Below are 15,117 nucleotides of genomic sequence, written 5' to 3' on the forward strand. Positions count from 1 at the left end.
GACGCCAGAGGGGCTCCTCAGAGGCCGCTGGACTTCAGAGACTCCTGTTTGTGCTCGAGCGTGAGCCTTTCGAAAAGATACTCGCCCAGCACAGCCTGCGGACCAGCCAGCCTGCGGAGGTTGGTCAGGTGGTTGCCCATCTTCTTGATGAGTTACAGCTGCTCCTCCAGGAAGCGGCTCTCCAGGAAGTCACAGAGGTGGGAGTCTGCGTGGGCAGGACCCAGGGCACGCAGATCCGATAGTGCCTGGTTCAGGTTCTTCTCCCTAAGAATGGCGGCTTCCACAGTGTCCTGGGGTTTACCCCACTCATCTTGAGAAGGCTTCCGCGCACCCTGGAAGAGGGCGCGGCCGCAGCACTTGTTTTGCATTTTTCAAGAGTCGCTGGGCGCCCTCACACTTCTCTTCAGCCAGTTGGCGAAAAATGTGGCCCCCATTGTCCAGAGTCCCACTGTTGCTGTGGAAATAGAAGCTTAGAGAGAGGTAAGTGTCCACAGATGCATGTTGAACAGGCGGTGGATGGCGCCCTCCACCTCGATGGAATAATTCTGACGAACCTGGGAACTCGTGGTTGATCAGTGATAAGGAGCTAAGCTCCAAAAACGGTGTTGGCCTGTCCTGGAGGCTGAGGATAGCTGAGTGGCTGATTCCAAAGGTTGCGACAGGAAGAAATGTTGGAGGGTGGTCGGGGGCTGGAGCAAGGAGCGTCCCTGGGTCTGTTCATTCCAAACACTGTTGAAGCAAAAGACAGATCTGCAGGACTGCCGAGTGCACTGCCTCAAATAGGCTTTGATATAAATGAACAAGAAGTCCAAGCAAGGACAAAACTTACCCTTCCCCCCACCAAAATAGCTGGTGATACTAGAATCTAGATCTGGGAAGGGATTCTTCCATTACTTTAACATTCCAAGCCACTAGAGTAGTGGTTCTCAAAGTATGGTCACCTTGTAACCAAGCAGTACCCTATGGGGCCTTCCTAGGACAGACCCATCCCCCATAGCCTCTGCTGTAGTTCCTCTCTGAAGTCCTCAGATAATAGTATCTCAGGCATATTTCTTGAGTTTTCAGATGCTAAAAACCGCCACCCAATGGAAGAAATTAACTCTTTGATGATCATGAGCACACAGCCCCCAGACCTTCTGGCACCTCAGGATGGATAATGTTACCTGCCCTGTGGCCTCAACATCAGCCAGTCAGATGATTGTGCACGAGCTGATCACATTCCCTGGGACGTCCCTCCCTCACGTGGCCTTTAAAAATGCTTTGCTGAAATCCTTTGGAGATTTCAGGGTTTTTGGAACACGGGCCACCCCTCTCCTTGCTAGATCCTGCAATAAACCTTTCTCTGCTCCAGACTGCAACCTTTTGGTTTGTTTGGCCTCACTGTGCTTCAGACACACGAACGTGCATTCGGTAACAACCTGACCAGCTTTACCAGCGTCCCCTGATAATGTGTCAGATATTCAAGTTTTAGGGCCCTGTCCCAGCCTTATGGAATCAGCAACTCTAGTGGGGCTCAGTGATCTCTGTTATAACTGGCCCTCCAGATGATTTTTATTCACCTTAAAGTTTGAAAATATCTGCATTGGCAGCTGCCAAAGCGTCCACCAGCAGGTGAAGGGGAGAGACGCCTGGAAAAGATAGGGAGTAGCCAAGGCAAGTACAGCAGTATTTGCCGTGGTAGTAATGGAGAATGCCTTTTCTCCACTGGTTGGCACAGACTAGTATCTGGGGGCAGTGGCAGGGTTATTTAGGATGCTTTACATTTCAATGTAGAGTGACCTCTGTCCTGGTTTGCCAGGGACTTCCCCTGTGTGAGCACTTAAAATCTCATCCTGGCAAACCCCTTAGCCCTGGATTTGAAGAACTTAGGAAATCACATGAAATTTAGGGGAAACATGATCTAGGTTTTGGGCAAGTCACAAGTGCTCATTAAAGCTAAGCAAGTATGGACAACATCTAGCCTTCTTTACCCCTTTGCAGGAAGGTAAATCTGATTGGGTGAAAGAACTTATTGTTAAGAAATCTTTGTAGAAACATCCCCTTCTGCTTAGTCCGCTGGTTCTCACTTCTGGCTAGACAATGGCATCGTCTGAGGAGATTTTAAATGATTTTATTGGTTTAGGATGAGCAACTGTTGGTGTGAGGGTTTTTAAAAAGTGCTTCAGATGATTCTAATGTGCAGCCAAATTTAGGTGCCACTGCTTAAGCTTTTGAACCGCTGCTACATATTTTCACCTCATCTTCCTATGAGAATATCCAACTGTAGTTGGTTTGTTTTTTTTTTCTTTTTCTTTTTTTAACTGTCTTATTATAAGATATACTGTCTTAAATAAGATTGAATGTACAGAAAATCCTGCTAGTCCATCTGGTATAGCTGGATCCTTAGAATAATATCGTTAAGATATATACCATTTAAGTATTGTGATTGGCCTTTTTAAAATGAACATATGCATTGAATTAGTACCATCTGTTTTGAAGCTGTCATGTTGGGTAGCTATACCTCTAATCTGCTGCCATTGCTAAATATCTGGACACCTCTTATTAGGAATTGCTTTTAAACATCTTTCGGGGTTAAAACCAAGATTGGTGTATTATTTGTACTGGGACCACAAAAACCTCACAAAGATCCCCCGCTGTACTTTCTACCCCCATGTCTAACCCTTGGCAACTTCTAATCTGTTCTCCATCTCCACAGTTTTGTTATTTTAAGAATAATATGTAAATATCATCATGAATTACTTCATCTTCGGAGATTGGCTTTTTAAAATTTTTCCCTCGGCATCATTCCCTTGAAGTTCATTTCAATTTTTGCATATATTAATAATTTGTTCCTTTTTGTTGCTCAGTAGTATTCTATCATAAGATTTTATCACAATTTGTTTCAACATTCATCCATTGAAAGACATTTGGGTAGTGGCCAGTTTGGGGCTGTTATAAATAAAACTGCTATGAACATTTATGTGTAAGTTTCTGTGGGAACTTAATTAAGTTTTTGTTTCTTTTGGATAAATGCTCAAGAGTACAATTACTGTGTTGTAGGGTGAATCTACTTTTAGGATTAAAAGAGACTGTCAAGCTGTTTCTCAGAGTGGCTAAACCATTTTATTTTCCCACCAGTGATGTGATATCATTTTTCTATGTACTCACCAGCATTTGATGTTGTCACTATCCTTTAATTTTAGTTATTCTCTGATATCTCATTATGGTCTTAATTTGCATTTCCCTAATGGCTAATGATGTTGAGCATCTTTTCATGTGCTTCTTTTCCATGTGTATATTCTCTTCCATGAAATGTCTGTTCCTGTCTTCTGCCTATTTTCTAGTTGGGTTTTTTTAAGTTGTTTGGTGAGTTCTTTGTATATTATAGATACAAGTCAGTTGTCTCATGTGGGATTTTCAAATATGTTTTCCCACTGTGTAATTTGAGTTTTCATCCACTTAAAATGATCTTCTATGAAGCATTTTTAACTCATTTTGATGAGATCCAATTTATCAATTTTTGCTTTTATTGATCATACTTCCGGTGTCAAGTCTAAGAATTATTCACGTAGTTCTAGATGCCAAAGATTTTCTCCTATTTTTTTTTTCTCAAAATGTCCTGCTTTTACATTGAAGATTATGATCCACTTTGATTTAATTTTTGTGTAAGGTGTGGAGGTTTAGGTTAAGGTTCATTTTTTGTTTGTTTGTTTTTGTTGAGGGATGTCCAACTGTTTCAGTACCATTTTTTGAAAAGTCTATTCTTCCTTGATAGCTTTCACACTGCTGTCAAAAACAAGTTAAATGTATTTATGTCAGTCTATTTCTGGGTTCTCTATTCCATTCCATTGATCTGTGTATCTACCCTCCATCATTACTGCAAAATCTTGAAATTGGGTAGATGAATTCCTCCCATTTTAATCTTCCTTTACAAATTGTTTTAGCTATGCTTCAGCCTCTTCTTACCATATATATCTTAGAATAAGCTTGTCTATATCCACAAAAACCTTGAGGGCCTTTTAAGAGTAACTCTGTTAAGCCTCTTAACTTGGGGAGAATTGACATCTTTATTATGTTGTGTTTTCTAATCCATGAACAAGGTATGTCTCACTATTTGTTTGGGACTTTTAAATTTTTCTTCATCAGCATTTTGTAATTTTCAGTATAGAGGACCTATAAATGTCTTATTGGGCTTATATTTAAGTATTTATTTAGGTCAGTTGTAAATGGCATCACATATTTTTATTTAAGCTTCTACACATTTGTTATTAATATATAATTTGATAAAACTGTGTCGATTTGTACTCTAAAACATTTACAAACTAATATTATTTCTCAAGCTTTTTGTGGATTCCTTGGTATTTTCTCCATTTAGATTATCATCTCCTCTTCAGATACCGTTTTACTTTTCCTTATTTAATATAGTAGTATATATTACTGTTCAACATTCAGTAGGATATATTCCTTCCTATTCAACGTAGTAGGAATAGTCCTTTTATCTTTTAAGTAAATGTTTTAAAAATTTAACTTTTAAATTTATGTATTTATTTATTTTTGCTTTATTTTCTTACTAGAACCTCCATTAATATATTTAATAAAAGTGGTGAGGGCAGATATCGGTGCCTTGTTTCTGATCTTACAGAGAAAGCATTCAGTCTTTCACAGTTAAATATAATGTCGGTATAGGTTGTTTGTAGATCCTCTTGATGAGTTTCAGTATGTTCCTTTTCTATTCCTAGTTTTCTTGGGGGTTTTTTTCTTCTTTTTTTAAATTTTTTAACTTTATTTTTATTTTTTACAACTTTATTGGAGTATAATTGCTTCACAATGGTGTGTTAGTTTCTGTTTTATAACAAAGTGAATCAGTTATACATATACATATGTTCCCATATCTCTTCCCTCTTGAGTCTCCCTCCCTCCCACCCTCCCTATCCCACCCCTCCAGGCTGTCACAAAGCACCGATCTGATCTCCCTGTGCTATGCGGCTGCTTCCCACTAGCTATCTACCTTACGTTTGGTAGTGTATATATGTCCATGCCTCTCTCTCGCTTTGTCACAGCTTACCCTTTCCCCTCCCCATATTCTCAAGTCCATTCTCAAGTAGGTCTGTGTCTTTATTCCTGTTTTACCCCTAGGTTCTTCATGACCTATTTTTTCTTAGATTCCATATATATGTGTTAGCATACGGTATTTGTCTTTCTCTTTCTGACTTACTTCACTCTGTATGACAGACTCTAGGTCTATCCACCTCATTACAAATAGCTCAATTTTGTTTCTTTTTATGGCTGAGTAATATGTCATTGTATATATGTGCCAAATCATGAATGGGATTGGATTTTGTCAAATGCTTTCTCTGCATTAATGGATAGGATCACATGACTTTTCCCCCTTAATCTATTGGATATGGTAGATTACATTGTTTGATTTTCAAATATTTAACCAACTTTGCATAACTGGAATAAATACCACTTGGTCATGATATATTATTCTTTTTATATATTTCTGGATTTAATTTGCTAATATCTGGCTGAAGATCTTTACAGGCAGTTTCATAAAACATATTGGTCTATAGTCTTCTTCTTTTTATACTATTCCTGTCTGGTTTTGGTATCAAGGTAATACTGGCTTCATAAAATTAATTAGGAACAGTTCCCTCTACTTCTATTTCTTATCAAATCATGTAAAATTGGTTTTCATTCTTTAAGTCTTGGGTAAAAGTGAAACATCTAAGCCTGCATATTTCTTTTGGGAGTTTTTAGATGAAAAATCAGTGTTTCTAATGGTTACAGGAAAATTGAGATTATCTATTTCATCTTGGCTGAGTTTTGGTAGTTTTGGGTGTAGAAGAATTGGCCCATTTCATCTACATTTTTGAATTTAGAGTGTAGACTTGTTCATAATAACTTGTCCCTTATTAACCTGCAGGATATGTCATGGTATCCCTGGTTGCATATCTGATATCTGTGATTTGTGCCATCTCTGTTCTTACCTTTATCAGTCTTGCTAGATGTTTATTGATTAAATTGTTTATTTCCAAGAACCAGCCTTTTGTTTCATTGATTTCCCCCCCCCCCATTTTCCTGTTTTCAGTTTCATGGATTTCTGTTTCATCTTTATTATTTCCTTCTTTCTGCTTGTTTAGTGTTTTTTCCTCTTCCTTTTTTACTATTGTAACATAGAAAATGAGATTATTGCTTTGAAATATTTTATTTCCCAATTTAGTTCTATAAACTTCCCTTTTAGCATTACTTTCACTTCATTCCGCAAACTTTGATCTGTTACATCTCCATTTTCTTTTATTCTATGCATTAACAATTTTTTCCTTGACGCTGTCTTTTTTACCCATGAGTTCTTTGGAATTGTGATGTTTAGTTTTCATGTGATTGAAGATTCTCCTGTTGTCTTTCTGTTATTGATTTCTAGTCTGATTCCATTATGGCTAGAGAACATACTCTCTATGATTTTAATTCTTTTAAATCTGCTAATGTTTTTTTATCACCCAGTATATGGTATATGAGTGAATGTTCCACGGACACTTGAATATGTATTCTGCTCTTATTGAGTGTGTTCTTTAAATGTCAGTTATGTCCTGTTGATTGATGATGTTTTCAGCTCTTCCATCTCCTTGCTGATTTTTCTGTCTGGTAGTTCTATAAATTGCTGTGTTGAAGTCTCCAATAATAATTGTGGATTTAAAATTTTCTCCTTTTACTACCTTTTTCAGTGTTTGCTTCATGTATTTTGAAGTTCTGTTGTTTGGTGCACACACATTTCGTATCACTAGGTCATCTAGGTGGATTATTCCTGTTATCTTTATGTAATGACCCTGTTTGCCCCTAATAATTTCCTTTGCTCTGAAATCTACTTTATCTGATATTAATTTATCCATTCCTGCTTTTTCTGATTAATGTTCACATGATATATCATTTTCATCCTTTTACTCTGAACTACCTATATCATGATGTTTAAAGTAAGCTTCTTATAGACAGTATATACTTGGATCATGCTTGTGATTTTTTAATCTACTCTTCCAATCTCTGTCTTTGACTTGGTTACTTAGATCATTTACAGTGAATGTAATTATTGCTATGTTAAAGATTAGGTCTACCATTTTATTTTTTGTTTTGTCTTTTACCTTAGTTTCTCAATCTTGTGTTTCTCTTATTTTGCCTTCTTGTGGGTTACTTAAACAATTTTAAAAAGCCCATTTAAATTTATTTATTTATAATCATTTGTGTATACTGTGTGTATACTTTTCTTAGTGGTTGCTTTTGGCATTACAGTATACATATGTAACTTATCATAGTCTACTGGAATCAGTGTTTTATGACTTCAAGTGAAGTTTCAAAATTTTACTTCCATTTAGGTCTCTTAATATTCCCCAGTTTTAAAGTATGATTTTCTGTAGTATTTCCTTTCTCTACATTGAGAACCACATCAGATGGTGTCCTAATTTTTGCTTTGACCATCATATAGTATTTAAGAAACTCATGAGACTAATGATAGTCTCTTCTATTTACCCCATTTGTTTTCACCCATTCCATTGTTCCCCTTTTCTTTCTGAAGTTCCCAGTGTTCTGTTTTTGTTTTTTTATGTTTTCATAAGTGTAGGTGATATCTGATCTTTCAAGTGCCATTGGATATGAGTTTCAGGAAACCCTGAGCCTGGCTCACTTAATGCTGCTGAGTTGGAGGGTTTGTATATGTGGGGCCTGTTGGCTCAGCAGATGCTAGCAGATTACACTAATGTTGATGGGACTAGTGCCACAGGAGGATGGTTTCCCATTCAGGCTATGCTGCTGCTACAGTAGAACAGGTGCCCCACTACTCCAAATGTGGGGCAATGACCTGCTGCTGTCACTGCTTTGTATTAGGCTGCTTTTCCTCAGGTGTGTGATGGGATCCCATGGAAGCTGCTGCTGTTGCTGTCAATCACAATGTTAAATTCATTTCAGAAATACTTAAGTATAAATATATAGCCTGGCTCTTGTAGAACCTCTGTATTTGTTTTTTATTGCTTTCATACAAATTACCAAAAACTTAGTGACTCAAAACAAGGTGAATTTATTACCTTACAAGTCTGACATTGGTCTCAATTGAGTAAAGTAAAAGTGTTGGCAGGATCGACAGACGAATAGATAAAGATGTGGCACAGGGATTCCCTGGTGGCACAGTGGTTGGGAGTCCGCCTGCTGATGCAGGGGACACTGGTCATGCCCCGCTCTAGGAAGATACCACATGCTGCGGAGTGGCTGAGCCCATAATCCACGGCTGCTGAGCCGGCGCGTCCGGAGCCTGTGCTCCGCAACGGGAGAGGCCGCAACAGTGAGAAGCCCATGTACCACAAAAAAAAAAAAAAAAAAAAAAATGTGGCCCATATATACAATGGAATATTACTCAGCCATAAAAAGAAATGAAATTGAGTTTTTTGTAGTGAGGTGGATTGACTTAGAGACTGTCATACAGAGTGAAGTAAGTCAGAAAGGGAAAAACAAATACCATATGCTAACACATATATATGGAATATAAAAAAAAAGAAAAACTGGTTATGAAGAACCTAGGGGCAGGGCAGGAATAAAGATGCAGCCATAGAGAGTGAACTTGAGGACACATGGAGGGGAAGGGTTATCTGGGATGAAGTGAGAGAGTGGCATGGACATATATACACTACCAAATGTAAAATAGATAGCTAGTGGGAAGCAGCCACAAAGCACAGGGAGATCAGCTCTATGCTTTGTGTCCACCTAGAGGGGTGGGATAGGGAAGGGAGGGTGGTAGGGAGATGCAAGAGGGAGAGGATGTGGAGATATATGTATATGTATAGCTGATTGACTTTGTTATGAAGCAGAAACTAACACACCATTGTAAAGCAATTATACTCCAATATAGATGGTTAAAAAAGAAAAAAAAAGTGTTGACAGAGCTACATTCTTTTCTGGAGGCTCTTAGGGGTGTTTCTGTTCCCTGGACTTTATCTGCTGCCAGCGGTCACTTATAGTCTTTGACTCAGAGTCCCCTTTCTCCACCTACAAAACCCAAAATGTTGCATCGCTGTGATTCTGCTTCTATTAAGTCATCTCTATCTTTCTCTTTCTACAGTTGGGAATGGTTTTCTGCTTTTAAGGACTCGTGCAATTAGATTTGTTCCATGAGGTAATCCAGGATAATCTTTCTATCTCAAGGTCTATAACTTCAGTCATATCTGCAAAGTCCTCTTCACCATGTAAGGTAACATATTAATAGGTTCCAGGGATTAGGGTGAGGGCATTTTTAGGAGCCATTATGCTGCCTACCACACCCTTAACAAGTGACCTTGAGAAAATGACTGAGATTTTTAAAGCCTTACTTTCCTCAAACATAAAATGGGAAGAAAGATAACTAGTTAATATCATGAAAGTGAAACAGTATATATGAAATCAACTACTTCAGAAAATAAGATTTCTTCTTTTTCTTTATGATTTACATGATTCTCAGAGTTCACTTACTTGAAGAGTTACTTTTTTGTAAACAGAACTAAGGAATTTCAGGGTTCAGATGCTGTAAGATTGTCTGAATTATCTGAGTAACAATTAGCTAAGCACAGGTGTAAAGCATTTGATTTACTCCCTAGTGTTCTTTGTCTTCTCATCCCACTAAATGCATATCCCTTGTCTAGCTCCAGCCAGTAGAGTCAGAGCTTGTTTTACTGTTTAACTAAAGTTCAATTTAAATTCTCTCTACATCTCCAGATTCTCAGCCCTGGTTGCATATTATATTCACTGGGGAGATTTCAAGAACTACTGATGTCCAATTTCTACCTATCATGGATATTTGAGGAGGGACCTGGAATGAAATGCTCTAACTTATGGCTTTGGGCGCCAAATCATGTTGCCTGTAGAAGGTATCTTCTAGGTATGAAAATAGTTCAGATAAGTCAAATTTCTCAGTAAAAGATGACAAAACTATGGCTTAGGGGGTAAATTTTCCATGTCAATTTGTTTGGGCAACCATACCCAGTTATTTGGTCAAATATTATTCTGGATATTTCTGTGATGGCATTTTTGTGTTTTTTAAATTATTTCTTTCTTTCTTTCTTTCTTTCTTTCTTTCTTTCTATCTATCTTTCTTTCTTTCTTTATATTTTTGGCTGTGTTGGGTCTTCGTTGCTGCCTGTGAGCTTTCTCTATTTGCAGCAAGCGATGGCTACTCTGTTGTGGTGCACAGTCTTCTCATTGCGGTGCCTTCTCTTGTTGCAGAGCATGGGCTCTAGGTGCACGGGCTCAGTAGCTGTGGTACATGGGCTTAGTTGGTCCACGGCATGTGGGATCTTCCCAGACCAGGGCTCAAACCCGTGTTCCCTGCATTTGCAGGCAGATCCTTAACCACTGTGCCACCAGGGTAGTCCCTGTGATGGTGTTTTTGGATGAAATTCATATTTAAATTGGTGGTGGACTTTGAGTAAAGCAGATTATCCTCCATAATATGGGTGGGCCTCATCCAATCAGTTAAAGTTCTAATAAAACAAAGACTGACTTCCCTGTGGCAAAAAGGAATTCTGCCAGAAGACTTACAGAAATTGAACTGCAACTCTTCCTAGAGTCTCTAGACAGCCTAACCTGCAGATTATGAATTTACCAAGCCTCTATTATTGTGTGAACCAATTGTTTAAAATCTCTTTCTCTCTTTCTCTATCTTTATATAGATATGGATATAGATCTAGATATCAATATTGATATCTAGATCTATATCTATCAATATATATGGGCACATTGTATACACCTGCTGTTGGTTCTCTTTTTCTGGAGAAACTTGACTAACATAGTGGCCCATATAAATAAAAGGATGAACCCAAGTTCACCCAGGTAGAAAGTAGTACAATGAGAACTGGAACTTAAGGCCTCATGACTCATTCAGCTGTGAACACTGACCCAGAACTGGGGTCTGCAAACTCTGGCCCACTGATCAGATCTCGCTTGACTCCTGGTTTTGTGCATAACGTTTTGCTTGAACACAGCCACACCCATTCCTTAAGGTATTGTGCATGGCTGTTTCTGTGCTACAGCAGCAGATAGGCAATTGCAACGGATACGTATGGTACACAAAATCCAAAATATTTACTCTCTGACCCTTTACAGAAAAGATCTGCTGACCCTTGCTCTAGGATGCCATCTGATTTCTGATAGCCCCGAGGAGAATAATTCATGCACATTGGGATAGATTGTTAATCTCATGTCCTCCTTATGTCAAAGATCTCTTAAATGCTCACCCTTGCAATAGCCAGCTTGGGGAGCACTGTCTGAGGATGCAGAAATATTTCTTGTCAGGTCTTTCCAATCCACACTGCTCCCTGACTATGGTTCTTAAAACCTATTTTTGAAAACAATTTTGTTGGAGTATAGTTGATTTACAGTGTTGTGTTAGTTTCAGGTGTACAGAAAAGTGAAACAGTTATACATATACATATACCCACTTTTTTTTTTTTTTTTTTTTTTTTTTTTTGCGGCACGCAGACCTCTCACTGTTGTGGCCTCTCCTGTTGTGGAGCACAGGCTCCGGACGCGCAGGCTCGGTGGCCATGGCTCACGGGCCCAGCCGCTCCACGGCATGTGAGATCTTCCCAGACTGGGGCACTATCCCATGTCCCCTGCATCGGCAGGCGGACTGTCAACCACTGCGCCACCAGGGAAGCCCCACTTGTATTTTTTTTAGAGTCGTTTCCAAATAGCCCATTACAGAGTATTGAGTGGAGTTCCCTGTGCTAAGAAGAGCAGGTTCTTATTAGTTATCTATTTTATGTAGGGTAGTGTGTATATTTCAGTCCCAATCTCCCATTTTAACCTCCCCTCCACAATCCCCTGGTAACCCTAAGTTTGTTTTCTACATCCGTGCCTCTACTTCTAAAACCTGTCTATTTTAACCAACTACCACTCATTGCTTACTGTCTCTGGCTTCATGTACTTGATAATAAATCTACTTCTTGTTCTATCCTGGATGACCTGTCCCAAGGACTGAGATAATATCTTATTCTACATAACTTGTCCTTGATATTGTCTATCTTGGGGTCTTCATCTATGTCCCAAAGAAGACAGTCACACTCTGTCTTCTAGTACTACTAATAATACCACATTTTAGGGCATGAATTTGACCCAATGCACTGAACTATCCCTTTAGAAGCTGTATGCAACCTGTCACTGGGTTTTAGCACAGGGGTAGAACTCAGATTAGTGTTCCTATTTAAACAAATCTACTTGACCAGAAACCTTTTGTCTCACCATTTATTTTATTACACAAGTAACTTCTGTCTTTGCATCTAGGATGTAAATGTTTTTTTTTTTTTTTTTTTTTTTTTTCTTTTTGCGGTATGTGGGCCTCTCACTGTTGTGGCCTCTCCCGTTGCGGAGCACAGGCTCCGGATGCGCAGGCCCAGCGGCCATGGCTCACGGGCCCAGCCGCTCCGCGGCATATGGGATCCTCCCAGACCGGGGCACGAACCCGTATCCCCTGCATCGGCAGGCGGACTCTTAACCACTTGCGCCACCAGGGAGGCCCTAGGATGTAAATGTTTTTAATTTCCTAAATTATCTGAAAAATTATTTAGAGCTTCTGTTTCAGTAGGCATTGGAATTGCTGTTATGACTATTTCATTATTTTCTTTCCAAATGTTAAATCAGGCTTCAAGCTTTGGCCAAGAGTAGACAGGAAAGGGTTTAAAAAGAAATGAAGAGTGGGAAAGACTTCTGATGCAAGGGAGACATGATAAAGATTTGATTTTGAATCAGTAATTTATACTAAAGGTTTGATTTTGAATCAATAATTTATGTCATTGCAGAATAGCTCCCTGGTAAACTTCCACTCTTTGGTCATCATTAAGTCCAGAAATCAACCATCAAAATGTGCAGTGCTCTTCTTCATTTTCTAAACACAAACCTAGATCTAGAGGAGAGGAGAATTCATTTCATCACTCAGGCTTTGGACTTAGGACTCCAAGTCCTGTCTTCTTTCAACCATACCTGCTAAGTTTCTGTCTAACTTCTTGAGAATGAGGTAATGGCTACAGCTTTCATCCCCTCCCTCAGTATATAGCTTAGTGACTATGAGTAAGGGATCTAAAACTTGAGATCTTGGGTTCAAATCTTGACTCTCACATTTACTTGTTGAGTACTCTTGAGCTTGTTATCTGTTTTTGCCTCAGTTTTCTCATCTATAAAATAGAGATAACATTACTTCTCTCAGGGAGTTACTATGAGGGTTAAAAGAGAAAATTCATACAATGAAAGAATTTATCAGTTCTTGGAACACAATAAATACCAGAAAGGAATGTTAGCCATTATCAAGGGCCCCTCATTTTATGGATAATATAGATTAGTTTATATAGGTCTAATATTTACATATACATAAACATTTTCTACCTAGATGTGTGTATACGTTCTTCTTAGAAATTGAGCAGTCAACATTCACATCTAAAAGTATGTGCTCTGTGAAATGTAGATCTCCTGTGTACAGACACAGTGCTATATTATCTATTAGATAATAGATATCTAACAGTGTTATCTAATAGATAACACAGTTATGTACTGCTACATAATTAAGAAGTCCAAACTTAGTGTTGAAACCAAAAAAAATGTTAATATGTGCCCAGATTCTGTGGGTCAGCAATTTAAACAGTACACAGAGGAGATGGCTTGTCTCTACTCCATGACTGATGTCTGAAACCTCAGCTCATGAGGATTGAAATGGCTGGGGCTGGAATCATCTAGATAATTTTAATTCCCATTTCTGGCCCTTGAGATGGGATGACGTGAAGACTGGGCCCAACAAGGACTGTTGACTGGAGTGCCTATAGATGGCTGCCCATGTGGCTTGGACTTCTCATAATGTGGTAGTTAGGATTCAAGATAGAGTATCCCAAGAATGAGTGTCCAGGGTTCAAGCATTCCATGAGAATCATGCAAAAACTGCATGACCTTTTAAGACCTAGTCTTAGATGTTACATAGCATCACTTTCATTATATACTATTGCAGGCGTTGGAGACCTTTTTCCATAAAGTGTCAGACAGTCAATATTTTAGGCTTTACAAGCCATACAATCTCTTTTGCAACTACTTAGCTCTGCTGCTGTGATGTGAAAACAGACACAAACAATACATATACTGAGGAACATGGCTGTGTTCCAATAAAGCTTCATTTATAAAAGCTGGTAGAGGACTAGATTTGGCCCACTAGCCATAATTTACTGACCCCTGCTCTATTGTTTGTTAGGATTTGGGAGCCAAAATGTTCCTCAGTATTTACTGCTTTGCTAGTCCATTTAAGAAAATGGACTATTGAAAAAATAGCTTCAGACACAATATGGCATTTTATGATTTAGCATAAAACCTGAGAAATATAGAGGTTATCTGAAGCCTGCAATGGTAAAGTTCCCTCTGCTATTGAAGTTATTGTCTTTAAACAAAGATTCTACATCAGTAATGCTATATTTATTTATTTATTTATTTATTTATTTATTTATTTATGGTATTCAGGTTCGTTTCCTATTCTCTCTAAGGAAGTAATTGGTTGGTTGGTATGAGAGATGGTGTGGCTTCCAAAGGTGAAAAGTATTATTTTGTTGTAATTTCCGGCTACCTAAAGATGGGAGAGGCCCAGGACACTGTAGTCAGTATATTATGTGGAGCAGGTTATATTGTGGTTTATTCATGAACTTTTACATGTTTATTTTCTATGCAAGTTTGTGTGCTCCTTTTTGAGTTTTGGTAGATAAGTGTTTTGTAACTTTCAAATACTTGGAGTTATATATATATATATATATATATAACTTTTATATATACATATTTTAACGTAGTAGTTAAAGCAGTGGAGAGTGTACTATAGTCTACCTAGGTTCAAATTCTGGCTTTACCCTATGACTTCCCTGTGGCTTCCTCTGCTCACCTATTAAAAAGGAGTATAATAAGACTGCTGTGGTGAGTTATATACTAAGTGCTATTTAAGCATTTACTATAATGATTATGTATACTCAAAGGCAAGGAACTTGCCCCTTGATGGTGTCTGTATTCCTAGTGCTTAAGAATTCCTAGTGCTTTCCTAGTGCACTGTCTTAGGGTAGAGATAGCTCAGTATAGTTCTTCTCACTATAAAGTACTGTTATGTTGAAAGTC

At 38.5% G+C, this 15,117-nt stretch overlaps 1 protein-coding gene across 1 annotated transcript in view; it reads right to left on the minus strand.

Moving 5' to 3' along the window:
- Positions 1 to 547: 547 nt before the first annotated feature.
- Positions 548 to 15,117, minus strand: part of LOC132494286 (U3 small nucleolar RNA-associated protein 25 homolog) — a 720,475-nt gene continuing 705,905 nt past the window's right edge. The window contains exon 6 of the mRNA XM_060105293.1: positions 548 to 729. Coding sequence (XP_059961276.1) covers positions 587 to 729 — 143 coding nt within the window. The 3' untranslated portion in view covers positions 548 to 586. The remainder of the gene's footprint in view (positions 730 to 15,117) is intronic.

Source organism: Mesoplodon densirostris, chromosome 7, assembly GCF_025265405.1.
Source record: "Mesoplodon densirostris isolate mMesDen1 chromosome 7, mMesDen1 primary haplotype, whole genome shotgun sequence".
NCBI lineage: Eukaryota > Metazoa > Chordata > Mammalia > Artiodactyla > Ziphiidae > Mesoplodon > Mesoplodon densirostris.